This window comes from Fonsecaea erecta (assembly GCF_001651985.1).
Source record: "Fonsecaea erecta strain CBS 125763 chromosome Unknown Scaff13, whole genome shotgun sequence".
Taxonomy (NCBI): Eukaryota; Fungi; Ascomycota; class Eurotiomycetes; order Chaetothyriales; family Herpotrichiellaceae; genus Fonsecaea; species Fonsecaea erecta.
In genome coordinates, this window is record NW_017387256.1 from 303,397 (window position 1) to 322,496 (window position 19,100).

General features: G+C 53.6%; 4 protein-coding genes across 4 annotated transcripts; 2 read left to right on the forward strand and 2 right to left on the reverse strand.

Moving 5' to 3' along the window:
* Positions 1-1,281: 1,281 nt before the first annotated feature.
* Positions 1,282-3,766, forward strand: AYL99_11018 (hypothetical protein; the record flags this gene model as incomplete). The annotated part of the gene is made up of 2 exons (XM_018842524.1): positions 1,282-1,699; positions 2,172-3,766. The coding sequence occupies 2 exons, from the start codon at positions 1,282-1,284 to the stop codon at positions 3,764-3,766; spliced, it is 2,013 nt and encodes a 670-aa protein (XP_018687937.1).
* Positions 3,767-6,457: 2,691 nt separating this feature from the next.
* Positions 6,458-10,204, reverse strand: AYL99_11019 (hypothetical protein; the record flags this gene model as incomplete). The annotated part of the gene is made up of 3 exons (XM_018842525.1): positions 6,458-9,879; positions 9,933-9,980; positions 10,033-10,204. The coding sequence occupies 3 exons, from the start codon at positions 10,202-10,204 to the stop codon at positions 6,458-6,460; spliced, it is 3,642 nt and encodes a 1,213-aa protein (XP_018687938.1).
* Positions 10,205-12,646: 2,442 nt separating this feature from the next.
* On the reverse strand, positions 12,647-13,986 carry AYL99_11020 (hypothetical protein; the record flags this gene model as incomplete). The annotated part of the gene is made up of 2 exons (XM_018842526.1): positions 12,647-13,624; positions 13,684-13,986. 2 exons carry the CDS (start codon positions 13,984-13,986, stop codon positions 12,647-12,649), a joined length of 1,281 nt encoding a protein of 426 aa, XP_018687939.1.
* A 4,218-nt stretch (positions 13,987-18,204) lies between these two features.
* AYL99_11021 (hypothetical protein) lies at positions 18,205-18,987 on the forward strand (the record flags this gene model as incomplete). The annotated part of the gene is made up of 4 exons (XM_018842527.1): positions 18,205-18,229; positions 18,283-18,473; positions 18,556-18,756; positions 18,832-18,987. 4 exons carry the CDS (start codon positions 18,205-18,207, stop codon positions 18,985-18,987), a joined length of 573 nt encoding a protein of 190 aa, XP_018687940.1.
* Between the last annotated feature and the right edge of the window lie 113 nt (positions 18,988-19,100).

Genomic DNA, 19,100 nt, shown 5'->3' on the forward strand with positions numbered 1-19,100 from the left:
ACACCTTCTGGTCATCCTGGGATAATACAATGGGAACGAAGATGTTAGATAGACAGGGTCCTTTGCAGGGTTGTTTAAATATCTCCAAGGCATCCAGCCAGCCAGCCAGCCAGCCAGCCCAGATCTTGGACCCCTCCATCATCCATCCTCCCATGGCAAGAGTGCGTGAAGTTGAAGCTATGCTACGATATGCTTAACCCCGCTCAATCCAACCCCGCCAGCGAGCCTGACTAGCCAGCCAGCCAGCCAGCCAAAGTCAAGCCCCTTACGTCCTTGCTCCTTGCTCGTCCTCGTTTCGTGCCCCTTGCACTGGCTCTGGCACTGGTCCTGACCCTGGCTCGCTCTCTCTCTCCTCTTCTCTAGCCTGGTCTGGTCGTGGAATGCCAAAACAGGCCATGGAGGCTGACTTGGCGTCTCCCTCTCTGTCTTGCCTCGACCCGACCAGGGCCAGCCACTCAACTCAGACTTGTCCTTTTCTGCGTGGTCGCAAGTAAGTCTCCAGGAGCCCCCGGTGGAGTGTGGAACCATGGAACTGAACTTGGTATGTTAGTTGGTTCGCCTGGTACTTCCACTTACACTTGCAATAGGTAGGTAGCTCAGTAGATAGGTAGGTGAAACGGACCAGATCAGACACACGGACAGACAGACCAGATAGACAGGCCAGATAGACAGAAGCGCCTGCCCTCTTCGTGCTCCTGGGCCTTGATGTGTCTGTCTGCCGTTCATTCCCTGCCTGCCCGCCAGATCCGCCACGGGCCGTGTGTTTCGATTACACTACACTACATATGTCCATACATACACCACACCACACCACCCCACCCCACGACACACGCGCGTGTTGATTCGCGAACGGACGCCAACGCCAACGCCAGGGCCACATTCCCCCCCCTTCCCTCCGTTAAGGTGGGTGCTAGTGTCGCACGAAAGAACCTCAGTTCGTGAAAGAGGTAAGGTACATTCTAGGTAGGTAGGTAGGCAGGTAGGTACCCGTCTGTCTGTCCACCGTTGAAACGACCGACCACGAGATGATCAGGAACCGAGTACTTTGCACATGCAACATGCATATGCATTCAACACTACCACCACCGCGCCCCCCCACATACTTTCTCCCTCCCTCTCTCCCTCCCTCTGGACTTTAAACATGGCCTTCTCGCGCTTCATTCTTTAGCTAGGTAGGCAGGTACCTACCACACCAGTCTACAACGACGACAGACACTCGCTCAAATTTCCGCACACTGCAGCAAAGACGACGACGAAGAAGAAGAAGAGGAGACGACCTATATGGACCTGGGTCTTTACTCACCCCTCTCCTTTGACCTTCCCACGGCGACGACAGGGAGAGACGACTACTTTGAGTGCTTTGCCGCGCGCGATGAACACCCACAGCAACCCTTCTTAGGCTTTGAAAGCCCCCAGTCCATTCGAGACGGCCCCGGCGACTCGTCACCACTCCCCAACGAACCCATCTTCGACAAGGTGGTCATGAGGATCATCCCCAATGGGCACAACCAAGACATGCATGGCCCGATACAGTTCAGAGGTCCCCCGATGATGGACAAGGTGGTCATGCAAATTCACCCCCGGCCGCACCCCCACCAGCAACGCGAGCAGTCCGTCGAATACGTCTTCAACAACAGCTTCGGTCCCGCGCTCGAATGGCCCAGTCCAGGCACCAGCAACCACATGACCATGATGTCCGGTGAGAAGAGAGGTCATACTGCCCGACACGTGGAATGCCTTTTGGGAGACGCGAGGACATGTTGCGTCATCGCCGAGCACGTCGGTGTTTCTCTCCCTGATTCAGGCATCAAGTGCGCTGACGAAGCAGCCAGATTCCAAAAACACCCAGTTCTGCTGTGGCTTTTGTTCCAAGTCGTTCAGGCGGAGGTATGGGCGACCCCGTCCAAGAGGATCATTTCGCTAACCAGGAAGTAGAGAAGAGTGGCGGGAGCATCAAGACTGGTGCAGAAACCGGTCACGGGCGTCCATGCCCAAGCGAGGAAGAATGGCGAGATGCCTTGCCTGCACCGAGCGGGACATCGACTGTAGCTCGGCACGCCGTGTTTCAACTGTGCCACAGTCGGCGAAGACTGCACTAGGCGTGAGTTCTCTGCTATCGTCGTCGACGCGGATGTGCCAGCGGTGCCGTTTCTAACGTGTGGTGTTCACAGGGTTAGGCCATCGGACGGGTGAAGGTGCTTCGAGCTTGCCCAACTCCCCAGACGCAACGTGTCTAGCCCGCGAACAAACGAGCTTCCCCACCAGTGTGCTCTGGTCGCCGCCGGCCGAATCTCCCCGCGGACAATCCCAAGCCCGAATTCAGAATGTGGTGTATCAGAACTACACGCGTCGTTTCGAGAGCCCGATGCGATGGTGGATTGCCCGGTTGAGTTCGCTTCCTCACCCCAATTCCGCCAATCCGGGGTTCAGCGAGGGTCACGGCCCGTCGTCGGCACAGGGTTCCAAGCCGTTGCCTTCTTTAATGGAGATGGCGCAACAGCTCGACGGCGATCTGATGTCGTGGCACCAAGAGAGTGCCTGGAAGGTGTTAAAGACGGCCATTGCCGCATTCGGGAGTCAGGGCATCGACCCAAAGTCCCATCGGTGGGAGCCAAAATATGGATGCGCCAATGCCTGTCGTCCAGACTTCTGGGCCAAAGCCAAAGCGGCGATCGACAACAGCCCCGACATCCTCTCTTTTCAGGTCATTCTTGCCAACTTCATCCTGGGCATGATTCAAACCCCCGCGCCGGAGCACGACGAGAGTTTTGCCGCCGAAGCGCCGTCAGCAATATCCTTTCCACGTCAGGACAGCCGCAAAGTCGGCAACAGGTTCATCAGGCGGGGTATTTCCGATCTCTTCCAGCTGGCACGACAGGTGAGAGATCTTCCAGCCGGTGGGATGGCTGCGACCGCGGTCGGCCAGCATTACCTGAGAAGCTTCTTCAGCCTCGGCCTTGTCCTCGATACCATCTCGTCGGCCGTCGACGACCGTCCGGTGCTGATCCACGATGAAGACTGTGCCACCATCCTCGGCGAACAGACACAAGGACCACCCGCCGGGCAGCCCTCGGGGCTGTGGCAACTCCATCGCCTGCAAACCAAGCAGGTCAAGGTGGTCAAAACGCCGGACGGAAGACAGCCCATAGATTGCCATTTTCGCCTGTTGGAAGAAGGCGCTCCCGTCACCATCTTGCTCTTTCGCAAGGTCACCCAGCTGCAAGCCCTGCTCTTCAGACAACGGCCGCAGCTCGAGCTCGAGGCAGCCGTCCTCGAGGCCATCGACGTGTACAACCACGGCAACGAGCGCTGCGGCGGGTGGTCGTCCGACCCGCTCAGCATCTGTGACTCTTCGGGCACCATCAACCTCGGGATCCGATGGCATCTGGCCAGCCTCCTGCTAGCCGCCGTGATCGAGCGGATCGAGCTTGTGATGGCGCCATCGACGCTCTCCAAACAGGTTCGCATGACTCTCTGGAACATGCGAATGAAGGCCGTCTTCATCCTCTCGGGCCTCGCAGACCTGTCAACGGCGGGAACCGACGCAGAGCAGTCCACCGTTCTCGTGGCCGAGAAGGTGGCTGAGGCATTCCTGGACGACCCCTGGATTCAAGTCCTGGTCAGTGCTATGCTGCAAGCTTCGAAGATGTCCGAGACCTGGAGGAAAGACGGCGAGACCATCAGGACTCCACACATGACAGAGACACTTTCACCCAGCGAAATAAGTTGCCTGGATTGCATCAGGCGTCTTGGCTTGCAGCAGTGAATCGAATGATGGCCCAGCTCGCGAGAGTCTGAGCACTTGCCAGCCACCTGGCATAGGATGTGGAGTTGTTCGACCTCTTGCTCTGTGCACTCAGAACCCTCTTTGAAAGCGTTTCCCGCGATCAGAGGAGCTGGGCCACTGCCATTCGGAGACAAGCCTGCACCTGAACCTGAAGAACACTCTTGGCCAGCGGCGGCCATTGTATTTGTACCTCCTTTTGCTCACAGTGATACCATGTATTAGACCGGTGTGAAGAGAAGAGAACCCCTGGAGTCAATGGAACAGCTGGGAAGGCGGTCTGTGATGAGGTTTGACCGAGGTCGCAGGCACAGGGCGGGAGGGAAAGGTTTTGTGAGAATCTTCGGGCTCGTCGTCTCGCATCGTCTCGTTTGCTTGTCTGTCTGTCGACGCTGTATGTACCACTACAATGTGAGTGATTTTGCTTCCATGCGATATGTATGCCAGGGATCTCGCGCACCCAGCTCCCAGGAGTCTTGTTTTCACAATGCCGAAACCTGGACAAGTCGCCGACCGCGCACACCGTTACCTTGGGTCCAATGCTCCCTGGTAGTCCAGACTCTGCAGGAGCAGCACATCGGATCAATGCTGCCAATCCGGGGTCGTCGTAGCCTGTCAAAAGCATTGGAAGCACCAAGAGACAGGGATGGGCCCCAAAACAAGACTGCGTCCGGGACAGAAGTAAAGCATGTGTGACCTGGAGATACCAGCAGCCTAGAGAGCCACGGGCACAGAACGTCTTCGACTCTGATGATCCACCAGAATCCGACCTTCTCAAAGGACGAAAGAATCACCCCAACATGGATAATGCTCCTCTAGCTACGAGTCGATCTCGAGGCAGAGAAGTATCCATGCGTGAGAAGAGCTGCTCCCAATCTGCTATAATGTCGTGCGAGGTCTTTGGGAACTCTTTATGCGAATGCGAGCAGTTGACAGCCAAGGTATGGTAATCACGTTCTTCAATGTGGCGAGCGGCGCCCGCTGATGTCAAGCACATCACTGCCAAATGGTCTCAACCATGGAAACCCGATGGGTATCTCGGTGTGGAGGCGGAATCGGGAGGTACGCCAGCGGGGGCATCCGAAGCGATGGGCACAGAACAGTCTGTGGTGGGAAGGGAGGCGGTAGGTGGTGAGCCGACAATAACAACGCTTCCGTCTATCAGCAGATCATCAGAAATGAGGAACGCTTACCTTCTCTGGAGATGGGCGATCAATGTCCATTCAACCTCAACTTACGTTCTGAGCCTCGCAGGAGCCAACCAGCATATCTCGACGCACACGGGGAAATCGCTGAAATTGGGGTACTGCTGCTGCTGCCCATGCGACACCATTGAACAAATAGGCGAGCTGGATGCAATCCGGGTTGTGTTTCCACATCCATGGCCAGTGCTATGAACCTGCACAGGCCGACAGCGACACTTGATTGGGCTGGCGAAGAATCGCAGGCAATGCGGAAGGATGAAAGAGCGTTCTGGAAAAACCTTTGCAGAGCCAAAAGTGTCAGAATATGATGATACTGCAGCATGTCGACAGGATACAGGTCACAGGAGCCTCGAGGTCTCCAAACCCTGCGACGAGCGCCCCATCAAGTGAGGCATGGACATGACTAGCAGTGCAGAAGCCAGACTGGAACAAGACATCGTCCGCTGCTGACAGTCAGCTGCGGTGAGAAGAGTCAAGCTCTGCCGCAACAGAGCGTACCAGAGGGCGCAGTATGTGGCTTGTGAAGGAGTCCATTCTCTTGATAACTGTCAACAGACAGCTTGTCTTATTCGAAGAAGGAGCTGCGCCCTCGAGAACATTGTTGGACAATTTGTTGCCTACCACCAGGCATTGATCGGCTCTTCCTCTCAGGATCTAGTCAACACTGCTCGGCCTGCGACGAGCTCGAGGAGATGCCATGTCTGAGCCGCGCTGTGTTCCGACCCAGGACGAACGAGAACGAAGGAGGATGACGAGGACGAGGACGAGGAGATTGGGGATACGAGGGACTCCCCAGCGTCGCTTCTGATGCCTGCGTTGGACACCTTTTCGCCTGTTGTGTTTGCTCTTGAACAGCCCCAATATTGCTCTGGCTGAATCTTCTTACGTAGAGAAGGGGATCGCCTTGGGCAGCAGACGGAAGGGGGTGGCTCGCACAACATGAAGCAGAGGCTGGCCATTTGGGTAGAGAGATGCTGCCGGCATACAACGGACCAAAAGCGACAACAACGGAAAGCAATCAGGGTCATTCGATGGAAGAGGTACGCGTCAAGAACGCGACGCAGGCACTGGAGCTTGTGCGCAGTTTCAAAGCCACTAAGACAATAGTGATCGCCGCTTTTGGAGGCTTGATCTCTAGCTCCAAGAATAAGGGAAGCCCAAAGGACAACAGTGAACGCTGCTTTTAGACCATCCAGTCTTGCTCCAAAAAGGCAAGGCGGACGATAGAAACAGAAAAGCAGCAATTGTAAGAAAGCAAGCGCTTGTCCCATTCATTTAAGCTTCAAAAGCATAAGGGCGGATGCTCCGCCATCTTTTCGGGCAAGGCTGGAGGCTTGTATAAATCCGGCCTTAGTGACTCCGAGCGGGAGGACATCCGAAGCCAAGACATAACTTTTCCATCAAACAGCTTGTGAGATGTATCCCGTCCTTGTGCCTGGGCTCGCGAACACCACAATCCTGCTGCGTGCTAACTTCCACATGTAGGCTTGTGGTTCTTCCAATCTGTCCGTTGACATTCCTTCGAGCAGTACTTCGCGTTGTGGCATCGCACACACGTCAACAGGCCCGCTCCAGGCCTGGATTCAGTTTTTCCACAAACTCTGCATCCGCCACCTGGGTGAGGGACAGTACTGGATTTGCGGATCTTGCTGAAATCGAAGAGTTCCTCACAAAAGGGAGCTGGGAAGCATGGAGACAACGCTGCCCGAACAAAGTACTTCGACACTGAACCCCAATGGGGCACGCCCGTGAGGAACGTTTTCGGCAGCTGGCCGCTTCCACAGGAGCACAGGAGCGGCTGGCCGTTCTCCAAAGACAAGGGAATGCGCGATTCCGTCAGATATTCACAGTCAGGACGATGCTCCCATGTCCGGCACCGTTCGATCATCGCCGGCAGCACCTGCCTCCACAGTTTCAATTCGACGGCGTCCACCTTGATACTGCATAACCGCATGGCTGAAAGCGCTCCTAAGAATGTATTGAGTTTCGGCGTCAGGCTGTTGGTCAGTGGTAATATTGCCGAATCCAGAATGACCGTTTGGTTGGCAACGTCCAGTTTGAGGCCAGCGACGAAAATGAGAACGTGTATCCCTCCACGCATTGGGTCGTTAAGGCCAAATAGTCGGGCTGGTTCACCCTGCAGGCCGGAGAAGTGTATAAGAAGTGAAAATAGGGAGTCTTTAAATCGAACTCGAACGTTTTCCTCCCGATCTGCGAGCATCGGACTGTCTCTCAATTCGCGCTCTCTGCGGCTGAACATACCGGAGGAATGCGTCACGAGCCATTGGATTCCTTTCTTTCTTGACGTATTGATGGTGGGCAGGCATTCCAAATTCGTATAAGGCGTGTTCCATACCACGGGTGGCCCTAGGGTTGGGTAAATGGGGTGGATGAATGACGGGAAGCATTTCCAGTCCGCTGCGCCGGCCAGTGGTGCTTCTACTTCCACGTATGAAGACTTTCTTGCAATCCTAATTTTGCTCCTCGAAGCAAGGACGGGAGAGGGGAATTCGAGAGCGATCGGCGAGGCGATCAGCCCCACCGTCGCGATGACGCTGCACGGAGATACCTGAACGCTTTCAACCTTGCTTCCACTTTTCATGGCCGCCTTGACGTCCTCCGAAAGGAGTTCAAGACGCCCCGTTAAACTTGCGATCCTCGGAGCCTTAGAGTCGACATTTGCAGTGATCACGGTCCGCGCAACCTGGCCCTGGGGAGAGGAGTCTCCCGAATCACCGTTCGAGAGGGTGCAAAGGGAAGCAGACCCTGGCTGATTTGGTGGATCTTTGGTCATGAAGACGTTTTCTTCATCTTCTAAATTGGTTTCGTAAATATTCATTTCAATACCAAGAGCCTTTATGAACGTTCTTGAACTTTGTGGCGTGCTCTGGATTCCAAAGGCAATTGATGTAGTTCGGGGTTCGATCAATAACGTCCATGTGGGAGCCCGGAACGAGACGAAGAGGTCAGAACTGCCATTCCATTCCAGCCCGTCATCCACAATATGGAGGCTGAAGGCGTCACTGTGCCTCTCGCCAGTCGTGGAGATGTTTCCAAAAGAAAGCTGGACGGCAGAGAAGATATTTTGCCACGGCCGAGACCTCGACGCCGGGGAGGACTTAATGATACAGTGAACGATTGGCGTGCCAATTTCCGCGGGCTTGAGACTTGTTATCGCTCTGAGTCTTTCCCGGGGTACCTTTAATGTGATGCAAATGACCGGGGGAATGCCGTTCCAGCTCGCCAATCCTTTGGCGACAGCAGTTGAGGGTTGCTTGACCAGGCCCGAGAAAGTGTCTACGGAATACACTTTGAAGATGTGGAGGAACAGATACAGCTCCTGGATGTAGTTCATTCCCATTAAGAGACTAGAGTCAGTCTCGATAAGCCTCAAGAGATGGTCCATGACTTTGTCCCAGTCGACGGCGATCCTGCTGCGCACAAACCGTAGAAACAGAGCATAACTCCCGCGGTGATGGCGTACGAGCGAACTTTTTGATATGGTGTGCACGCTGACGTCCGAGAACAGTTGCTGCATGTTCTCGTGCTGAAACATATGGAGATACACATCATGGAGGATCCGAGCACACCCACTCTCATCGACGCGAAGGCGACGGACTTCCCCTGCGCGTGATGGCGATGGCGATGGCGATGGCGATGTTCCTTCGTGAATGCTCTGCTTCCATGTTAGTCTAACATGCATCTGTCCAGCTCTCGTATCGTCGCTGGCCCGGATGAAGCTCGAGTCCATCATCAGGTCGTCCATCGTCGAAGAAGCCGACGCATTGGTCCAGTACTCAACTGGGAAGAGACCTAACAACGTCGAGATGGTTGGGAAGTGGCCCTTGAGAAGGCTGTCGATGTACGCCGTATGGGTTTCTTCTTGCTTTACTAGCGATTCGGTGTATAGGCTGGCTGATGGTCCCTCATCCAATAACGGCGCGGCGGCCACAAGGAGGTTCAAAGCCCCTACGTGGTCAATGAGGTTCGACGTGTCAATCACGCCGAATGTGAGCGGTGCTCGAGCAGAGTCCGTGTATTCCTCGCCATCCAGGACCAGCGGCTCCGCGTGATAGGGATCGCGGTACATACCCGCGGCCCTTTCGCTTTGAGTGATTTTCTTTTGCTGCAGAGCGTATGAAAAGGAGATGGCGTCGCCTGCGAAAAAGCGTATTGTAAGACAAGAGGGAGGGTACTGTCTGAGCGACCGTGCCCAGGATCGAAACTGAAGTTGTGCCGCCTCGACAACTCTGAAGCAGGAAGAATCCTGCGTCATTGCCTCGGAATGGAACGGTGACTGTTCGGTGAGTGGAGTATAGGCCGTCGCAAGGTGAAAACCCAGTAATGGGTCGGTGCCGTAGTGAAGCGTGGACCTGTCAGTCACAAACATCGGGTTCAGCGTGTCGGTTCTGCGCGGGTCCTTTCCCTCCCTGCTCGTGCTGCCGTGGTTCCAGAAGTGTTGATGAAGCTTGGGGGCGTCATGAATGGCACCGATGCCGGCGGGAGCTGCAGATCGAAGGCCCGATATGACAAAACTGGTTTCGCCAAGGTGATACGCTCGGCTTTCCATGGCCCTTTGCATTGCTGCTTTTGAGCGTTCGAGAAAACGTTCTCGGTCATCCCGATTCAAACGTGTGAAGCGGTAAGTGTCCCAGATATTCCTCACCTTCGTTAGGGTCCTCTCGTCGCAGAACCTGAATTGTTGGCCATATTGCCCTCCATGCCAGGTCTGCGCTGAAGCCCCCAGTGCGTGTAGTTTTGTCGCTTGGCTGTCCAGCAACTCCAAATCCTTGCTATCCAGACAGAGGTGATAGTATATGTTCCATATGGAAGCGTCATTAGACCCGTCGACGTCGTCCAAAAGAAGAGTAAGCAACAAGATGTTGCGTGCTGGAATTGGCCATGTTAGCAAACCACACCAGTGAGGAAGGAGCGAAGCAGACCAATGACGGCGGGCTCAATGTCACAGCATGTCACGTCCAGCTTCCGGCCTGACAGTACATCAGTAGATGGCGAGAAACCCGCAGCATGGGCTCTGCGCACCAGAGGCCTGGTCGGAATAGACCGTAAACAAGATATTTCGCACGTCGCCACACCCTAAAAGCAGAATATTCGCAGACTGCTTATATGGAACACCTCGAGTCAAGTGGACGGCAGGTGTGTTCCCAATCGGATAAAAATATGTCACAATGTCAACAACCACGGGAGCTGCCATGATGCGGGACGCCAGATGGACATTTGGGCAGCCGACGATGGAAGAGAACAAGACACGACTGAGAAAAGAGCGCGAAGTTGGGTCTGGCAGACCAAAGGTAGCTGGGCCTAAGTCGTGCCAGCGAAGCTGGTCACCTGATCCTCCATTCGGTTGACCTTCCCAACCCCTGTGCTTCGTCAACTTTGTGACCAAACCTCTTGTGGTTCACTTGCACAGGGGGCTTCAAAATGTCCGTGACGTGCGCCAACCGAGCAAATGCACCGATCATGCTCCCCGGGTAAAGCAGCAGAAGGGCTGCAGCACATCATGTCCTGTTAGCAACCAGAGAATTAGACAATTCGCTGTTCTTGTTGCTTAGCGGCCCTGCTACCATCTCGTCCTGTGCAATTGGAATCCCAGCACAACCCTCAACAATTCCTCGAGATTGTTATTGCGCAGAGCCATTCATTCCAATATCGAATTTTGAGTGAAATTGGCGCAGCGGCAGAGAGCAGCGGGCACCTAGCAGACGATGGGCTGAGGCATAGTTGGCGCAAAAAGGAGATGGAAATGCATTCACACGTCAACGGGTGCGAAGCACATCCCGTCGGGAACCCTATGAAAGCTCCGCCGAGGACGCTGTCGGTGAGCCAGAGTCGTTGTATCCATTCATCCTCACCTTGCTTCAGACGGGCGATTTGTTCGACGAATAGCAACCAAACTGCTGCAGCTGGCGTGCTATGGTGCCAAAAGGGACTCACCTCCTGCTGCTTGGTCTCTCATATGCATGTCTCACTACCGTTGAGTGGAAAGAAATGCATAGTAATGTGGGAATGGCACGACTCTCTTGCTGGATTATCATGATGGTCTGCGGTGTAGTGAAAAAGATGTCACACCAAGCCCTCTGCTTCATAGGCGATCGCCTGAATCTGCTTGATGCCCAGAGGAGTCTTTGAGAGTATTTAAGCAGACGACTGCCATAACTCGTCGAAAGTTGACCACCGAGGTAGAACTCTTGTGATATTGATAGTGCAGTATTCTCAGTAGCGTTCTTCGTTGGAAGTGTCAGCCAGTCTTCTGGCTGCAGGGGAGGTGATGGCCGTTCCCAAGGAAGTAGATTGAGCTGTGATTGACGTCGCTGACCGGCATGGTAATTTGGAGGCGGGCTGGGGGCGAGTCGGGGCGCTCTGGGCCCGACCGGAGACCTTGACCGGTTGACAATCTGAAGTGTCTTCATAAAAGTCCCGAGGTGGCCATGGTGACGTTACTGTAAATGAAACTCAGCGACGCTCGCTCGTCGGGCTGGCGCCAAACTCATATGGGGTCTGAGGTTCTGTCCTTGGTGCAGGCGGCTACTCAGCAGGTATCACAAGGGATCGTTGAGATATCTGGGAGTCCACCATGTATCCCTGACTCTTTACCGACCGAGAACGCAAGTCATCTCACTTGCAAGATCGTGAGGTGTTTGTTTGTCAGGGTGTCGAGGGATGAAGCAATTTATGTCTCTGTCGGATGGTATTCGTGATTCTGCATCCAACAGCGAACAAGTAGGCACTCGCCTCACAGGCAAGATCGGATGTTTGAAAGGTGGCGAGCAGCTCGTCATGACGGAGGAAACGGGTGGGAAGGCCTCTGAGGAGGAGCAGGTGGTCAGCTCGGTAGCGAGATCCTGAGATACGGTGGGGTTCGGAGCTGATCATATGACGCTGGGTCTGGAGTCGAGGTTAGCAGAAGGTCTGTTTGCAGGTAGGTTGTTGTTGGTTTCAGTGACAACAACACCTAAGCTGTTTGGCAACGCCGTGTTCTTCCACGCGTATGATTGTATAATCGACAAGGTCGAGAACCATGAAGCAATAATCATGTAAGATTACAGTGATCACAGGGCAACGAGACGAGCTCAAAGGAACAGGGCATGAAGTGGGAGAAGGAGCTCGACTGCGCAAACGGGAATTGTAACGAGACGCGCACGAAGCTCTTCAGCCTCGTGCGGAGCTTACCCAGCCTCGTGCGGGGGAGCTTCCAGGGTCCAGTATAGAGATAATCTATATTCCAGTGCCTGTTGGGCGGTGTGTCATGATCATGGTGAAAGCCGCTGTGTCTGGGGCTGCGCCTTGAAACATTTGATGTGGTATTTGCGATGATACGTATACATAGTGACTGAAAGAGGCGTCGGTATAATAGTAGCTGGCTAGAACTGCTTATCGAGGACGGTCGATTCAACTGTGGAGCGACTCGATTCTCGTGGCGATCTACCTTAATTACTCAAGGGCTAAAGAGGTTCTCGCCGACGGTGATTCGATACATGTCGGAGGACACAATGGCATCGCGAATAGAATGGAACTCGGTTGAAATGGAATTAAGTATTCATCGAGTGAAACCAGACTGAAGCGCAAATTACTTCCTCCGCTTCCGTTCATCATTTGTTCCCTTCTCCCCCCGTTTCCCAGAGCAAGCACTGTATAATTAGTCGGCCTCGACGTAGTTATAGGCGCCGCAGTTGCCGTTTGAAATGAAATACTGTGTGTCGGGAGAGACAGAGCTCGAGGGTTCGGCGCCGAAGCTGTATTCGCCTTCGACAGTGCAGCTATCGGCAGGGAAGTTGAAGCACTGTTCGCCAGCGCCGAAATTCGCATTGAATGCTGCGGCTGCGCACGCCGGGTTGTTTATGCACGAAACACAGCAGTCGTAGGCAGTTGAGTCGTCCGTGGTGGCGAGACCGACCGAAGGGCCGGGGTAGATTACGTCGTAGACACCATCGCCGTTGAGCGTGCCCACTATGTTGGGCGTTGCGCAGGCGGCGTAGATGACTGTTGAGGTCGTTGCTGTGGTGACGACGGTGGATGTGCTGGTTGTCGTTGTAGAGGGTGTAGTAGTGCTGAAGGCAGTGATTAGGGTAGTGGTTGAAGTCGTCACCGTCGTGGTGTAGTTGGCGCTTGGAGGGGTGATGGTTGCCGTAGTCGTCGCCGTCGAGGTTGAGGTGATAGTCGTCGTAGTTGTTGCTGTCGTCAAAGTGGCCGAGACCGTGGTGTGCGCTGTTACTGTTGTGACAATGGGTGAGAAGATCTCCACAAGCTCCTGGCACTCCACTGACGCGGCATATTGCGCGCATGTGTCCCATACTGGTCTGCTTGGCCTGCCTCCGCTCGAAGGCTGGTCAGGTGTGGGTGCTTTGCATTGAGTCGATGGCTTCTGCCATGGCAAGGTATACGACGACCTCCTCGAATGAGTCTGCTTCCAATTGACTGCACGCTTGCGCTTCTCAGCCGAGCCAGGGAGTGTGCTAATAACTGGGAGGAAACCAGCGGAAGTCGGCACAGTGGACGACAGGGTGGTTGTGGTTGTGGAAGTGCTAGTCTGAATCTCGGTTGCTGTGGATGTTGGCGCAGTAATAGTGCTGGTAGTAGTGGTGGAGAAGAGAAGTGTCAGGGTTGTGGTGAATGTCTAGGCGAAATCAGTCATGGAAAATTGATTTGTTACCGAAGCTGGTCGTAGAGACTTACACTGGTGGGTGTGGCAACCGTAGTGACAGAGGTGCTGGTGGTGGTAGTACTCGTTGTTGAGGTGGCTGTGACTGTCGACGGAGTTACCGTGACTGTGGGTGTAAAACTGGACGTGACATGGACTGGAATGGTAATGGTAGTCGTGTGTGTGGCTGTGGTCACCGATCGCACGGAATTTGGTTGTCTGATGGTTGAACAATGTTCGATGGTCAAGGTCTCAGACCCAGACAACGGAGGGTAGGGGCCGAGGGCAGCAGAGAACAATGGCCACAATGCCAGGAGTGAGACAATGGGAACCTTCATGGCGACTTTGCAGATTAAGGAGTGAAAAGGTCAAACGAGTGACATGAACGTTGAAAGGGAAAAGAGCGACAGGAAAAGAACGAATACCCCAAAGGCACCGGATTGAGAGCCAGGACCAGAACGAGGATGAGAATAGAGATTACGGAATGCACGACTCTGTACTCCATATATATATGTATATCCTGACGAGCACTCCGCAATTCGAAATCACGTTAGAGTACCAGTAGTTCACAACCTTACTCTGACTTACATGGAGTCGACTAAGCGCTCCGTACTGTTCGGACGTGACCATGAAATAGTTAATAGTGAGCGCTCGGATCGTTTGAGATGTGTAGAAAATTGGAAGGCGAAGGGAGTTGTGAAGCTGAGTCGACCGTTCTGGGGAAGGATTAATCTCGCATGGACTATCAACTTTACCTAAATGAGAAACTCCTCAGTGCTTAGTTAAAAGCTTCGTGGAGCTTCTTTTCAGCCACATCGCCCTTACCCCAAAGATGGACGCGTGGTCTCAATCCGTCTTGGACGTTTGTGGATGGTTCAACGAAGGCCAGCTTTGCTGGGAAGGATGCACAAAGTCAACGCTGGCAACGTGACTGTCCATAAGAGAAAGAGAATAATCCTCTGATGCCTTGGGTAAAGGAAACAAATCATGTTGTGCCACCGCGGACGTAAACATTGGCTTCCCATCCAGATGAACTGACACGAAGTCATACGTGCAAGGAGTAGTTCGTGGATTAAGGGGAGGATAAATCTAGCTTTGGCCGCGGGTCCCGCACGCACCCCCAGACCGGTGGGGACTGCTTGAGCTTCTTCAAGAGCAGGGAAGTAAATTATGGCGAACCCTATCTTTTACGCCTAGCGTGGTTTTGCTGGGCTGGGCTGGGCTGGGGAGGGCTGGATCCATTCCTTGCTGTCCCCACCACCTGATTCAAATCCCTTCCAACAGACTGAGATTTTCGAGACCATGGACTCCAGGGAGTCGCTGATCTCTCCTCTCCGTTTCGACCCTCTATGCCGTCGTTCCTCCACCTGCCCGAAGTAAAGGCTGGACCTGAACGGTCAAAGCTGCCTGGGGTTTGGTCCATTGACGCCCCACAGAACAGCCCGCAGACAAGTGAGACGTCAGAAGTACCTCGTACTATTAAAAGCACCCCGTCCTCTCACACCTGTTAAAAAGATTCTGAATTTCCACAATCAATTCTGCCCATCTTTCATGGAATCAAAATGTCGAGCAATTCAGCAGAATTTAAGAGCTCACCTGAGGCAGAGAACAGAGAGCAAATCCCACGCCACAGCAACGGGCGTCTCCAGACCGGTCTTCCTAGCAATAGCACTGGTAGGTGACTGGACAGGCTCCCCAGCCAAGTGAGAGCGGCATGGGCCTTTTGCAAATATAAATTCGCCAAAGAGATCCTCGTCCTCTGGTTATCACTCATCTTGGTGGCAGTAGGTCATCTTTTCTTCACTTCGACTTTGAAGACTCCTTTTGAGGTATCCATTCATGCTCGTCTCACCCAATCCATGACGCATTTCATTTCTCTTAGACAACTCTGTTGCTTTTTTTTCACCTCAAACTTCCATATTCTCCGTCCTGGCAAAGAACTGGCCAGAGAGTGTTTTGATTAAATCGTGGGTACCGGTATATCAGAGGGGTCGACAACATTTCCGTCCTTTTCCCTTACTCTATAGGCAGTTCGCTGTCTCGGGCGTCAAGGGCAACAACATTCACACATCCATTTTTCGGTCGGCAGATATCACCAGCCGCAGCATCCGGGCAAAAGCCGGGTCTGTCGTCTCGGTGAAAGCACCCCAGTTGGTGTCGTTTGCCAGTATTGCTTTCGTCGCGTCGGCCATTACGCGAAGCTGGAGGAGGAAAAAGTTGAAATGCCTTCGTCTCTATCAATATTGCTTGTCCAGAATCGTGCTTATGACGGCACGCACAGCTTGTGGATCGAAAAAATCTAGCAATGCGGAATGTGATATGGGTTACAACAACAGGATCAATTGTCAACTAACGGTGCTTGTCCATGTCGTCAGCAGGTGGAAGGGCTTTTGCAAAAAGATGATGGCGAGACCGAAACGCTGACGGCATTAGTCTCTCAGCACATCGTCGATGGCACAGGCAACGCAGCGCTGCATCCCGTTGTTTCAGGGGAGCGCAAATCTCAAATGAGCATGAGTTTTCGTGAGGAAGGAGCCGAGCTAAACATGAACATGAATAGCTCCCATTTACAGCGACGATCAGAGAAGAGTCGAACTTACTGGCGTTGCTGCACAGGGTCGGGCGCTCGCCCTCACTTGATTTGCAGAGCTTTAATATCTTCCCCGCCGGGACGCATGTGTCATCCAAGCACTTTGCGAGAACCAAGCCTGTTGATGTAGACGGTACATCGGAAAGAAGGAAAGCTTGGGTGACTGCTATGGCCAATTACCCAAAATTGTGTGAAGATGGCATCGCTTTGTCCGGCTCAGCGGTCATGTCGAATCTGGCACAGAGGCACCCGCGCGCACCGTGCTAGCCGGCATTGTAATCAATCGTCATGCATTGTTCCAGAGCCAAAAAAATATTGACATCAATCTCCTGCGGCAGAATGCCCGTGTTCGGGCTTACCATGGACCCTGTATAGCAGAGGTTGTCGCTTCACCCGATCAGCGTCGGCAGAGAGAACATATGCAGCGTTTTGCAGCTCACACACCAATCCGCCGTGACGTTGTTTGTTCGGATCGGTCTTCCCGCAACTTGTTCTGCTTGCTGCTTATCCGTGACGCAGAGCGCTCGGATGCACAGACCTCCCTGGAAAGCTTGCTAAGGGCATGGCCGGCCGCTCCCACCGTGTTCGGGTCATGCGGTGGGTAGGGACATGGTGTCGTCGAGCAGAGTTATGTAAGCGGCAGTATGTCTAAATCGGGATGATAGATCCCAAGCAGCAAACCCGTCTCCAAATACGAGGGTCATTCTGAATGTCCGGTATCTCGTTCATAGCAGAAGAACATGCTTGTCCGGGGTGGAAGGTGTCCTGATAGTTTCAAGGCTCACCATGTTTATCCTGAGACTTTGGAGGTGGCCTTGTCTTTTTTCTGCACCATCGAGATATTGTGTCGCCCTGCTAGAGATGAAGAGTTCCTCTTGATTTGTGTGAGAGAGATTCATTCTCCGGTGCAGCCGCAGAAGGCAGCCATGCGGGTTGTGACTATCTAGGTTGGGCTTTAGGTACACAGTTGTTTTTGGTTCATGGGATAGCACACGGTATCAGCCCGAGACATTTTCCCATCCATCCCCTTGAGCGTTTTGTGCTATGTCTAGTTATTCCACTTCATAGCGAAAGTTCCCATCGATCTCGTGATTGAGACGCTTCGACGAGCGAGACGAGATTCCTTCTCTTCTTCGGGCAAAACGACCACTGACGCGCTTCGTAGGAAAACCGTAGAGTAGGAGGGATCGATAGGCGTGTGAAAACCTCAAATGTCGACTTCGATATAGAGGGGGAGGGTTCTGTCGAAGAACGGAAAGGGAACAGGGTACGAAAAAGCTATATCTCCACAAGTTATCGTTTATAGAAGGAGTCGTGAGGTCTCTCGGTTTCTCTCGCCACAGTAGAGGTCATCGATCCTTCTATGGCGAGTTACTCACAGCCTGCACCAGGTGAAGGCGGACCCTAAAGCAGCAGGCCGAGTCCCCTCTTGGTGAGATTGATAAACGTGGTTGTGTTCCCGCTCGAGTTGAGACATTGATGTGGGCTGGAGAGCACAAGTCCGACCGATACAGCCTTACATTTCGAGCGTCGTTGTGTCAAATCAGAGTGATCTGATCAAGTGGCGGATGGATGCCAGTCGAACAATTAATTAATTGATGAGGAAATCCACGAGACTGAATTATTCGCCAAGCATTGCTGATATCAGCCGGAGACATTCAACCAATCGGAAAAAAACACATCCAAGCCCAGGGGCTCAATGTACCACCTTACATATCCTTCCTGGTTGAACCTCATACAACTTCTGCAGTCTGGCCGAGCTCGCTGTTGTCTATCTTCCGCCTAAATTATATCTCCACATAACATGTTTTGGAGGTGGAGTGGTCATGCAGCACATCTTTCACGGACCCTGAGGGGCACATCCCTGAGAGACACAATGCGCACAGGGGCGACGCCCAAGCGAGCCTCCAGGCATGGCCGAGCAACTTTAGTAGCGATGTCTACCCTGTGTCATGTCACTCTCACAATGGCTACTGGAGGCGAGTACCACTGTTCCAGGCTCTTTCGGTAGGCTGTGTGGGTGTTGAGGCAGACCTCTGGTTAGGGAAAGACGCCACCGATATCTACGTAGGGCACTCGGCGAGGGCACTCCGGACCAGCCGTACCCTTCGGAGCCTCTATATCGACCCGCTCGTCGCGATTCTCACCCACCAGAACTCCCCAACACAACTGAAGGTCGCGAATGAGACAGTGGACATGGTCGGAGTGTTTGACGCTGATCCTGGTGTCTCAATCGTACTCCTCCTCGACTTCAAGACAGATGGGTTAGCCTGTTCGCGAGAAAGGCTGGCTGACCTTTTGGGATGGCCGTGCACAGGGGGTGGTCTCTCGGCCAGTGACAGTGGTCGTGACAGGGAATGCCCCCTTTGACCAGGTGATCGCCAACTCAACATATCGAGATGTCTTCTATGACGCCCCGCTGGAGGATGTTGAGAACGACATGTATAGCGTGCAGAACTCTCACTACGCGAGTGTCTCCTGGCGACGCGCGATCGGCCCTCAGAGACTGGGTGGAGGGGTTAGTCAATTGCAGCTGGCTACGCTCAGAAGACAGACTCATGCTGCCGTGGTAAAGGGGTTGACATCACGTTAGTGGGGCACGCCTAGCTGGCCAGTGTCTCTCCGGAACGACATCTGGAGGCAGTTGATGGCGGAAAAGGTCGGCGTCCTCAACGTGGACGATCTGGTCATGGCCACGCGATGGGACTGGAGCTGGTATCATATTGCCGGGCTTTTTCTGTGCGGATGAAAACCAGTATTGTCATATAACTTTGAGGAGGACTTGACAAAGCTTTGAAGCCATACTTATAGTATGGTTTACCTCTAGGTACTATGTACATGTGCGAAATGTATAACTTGTGC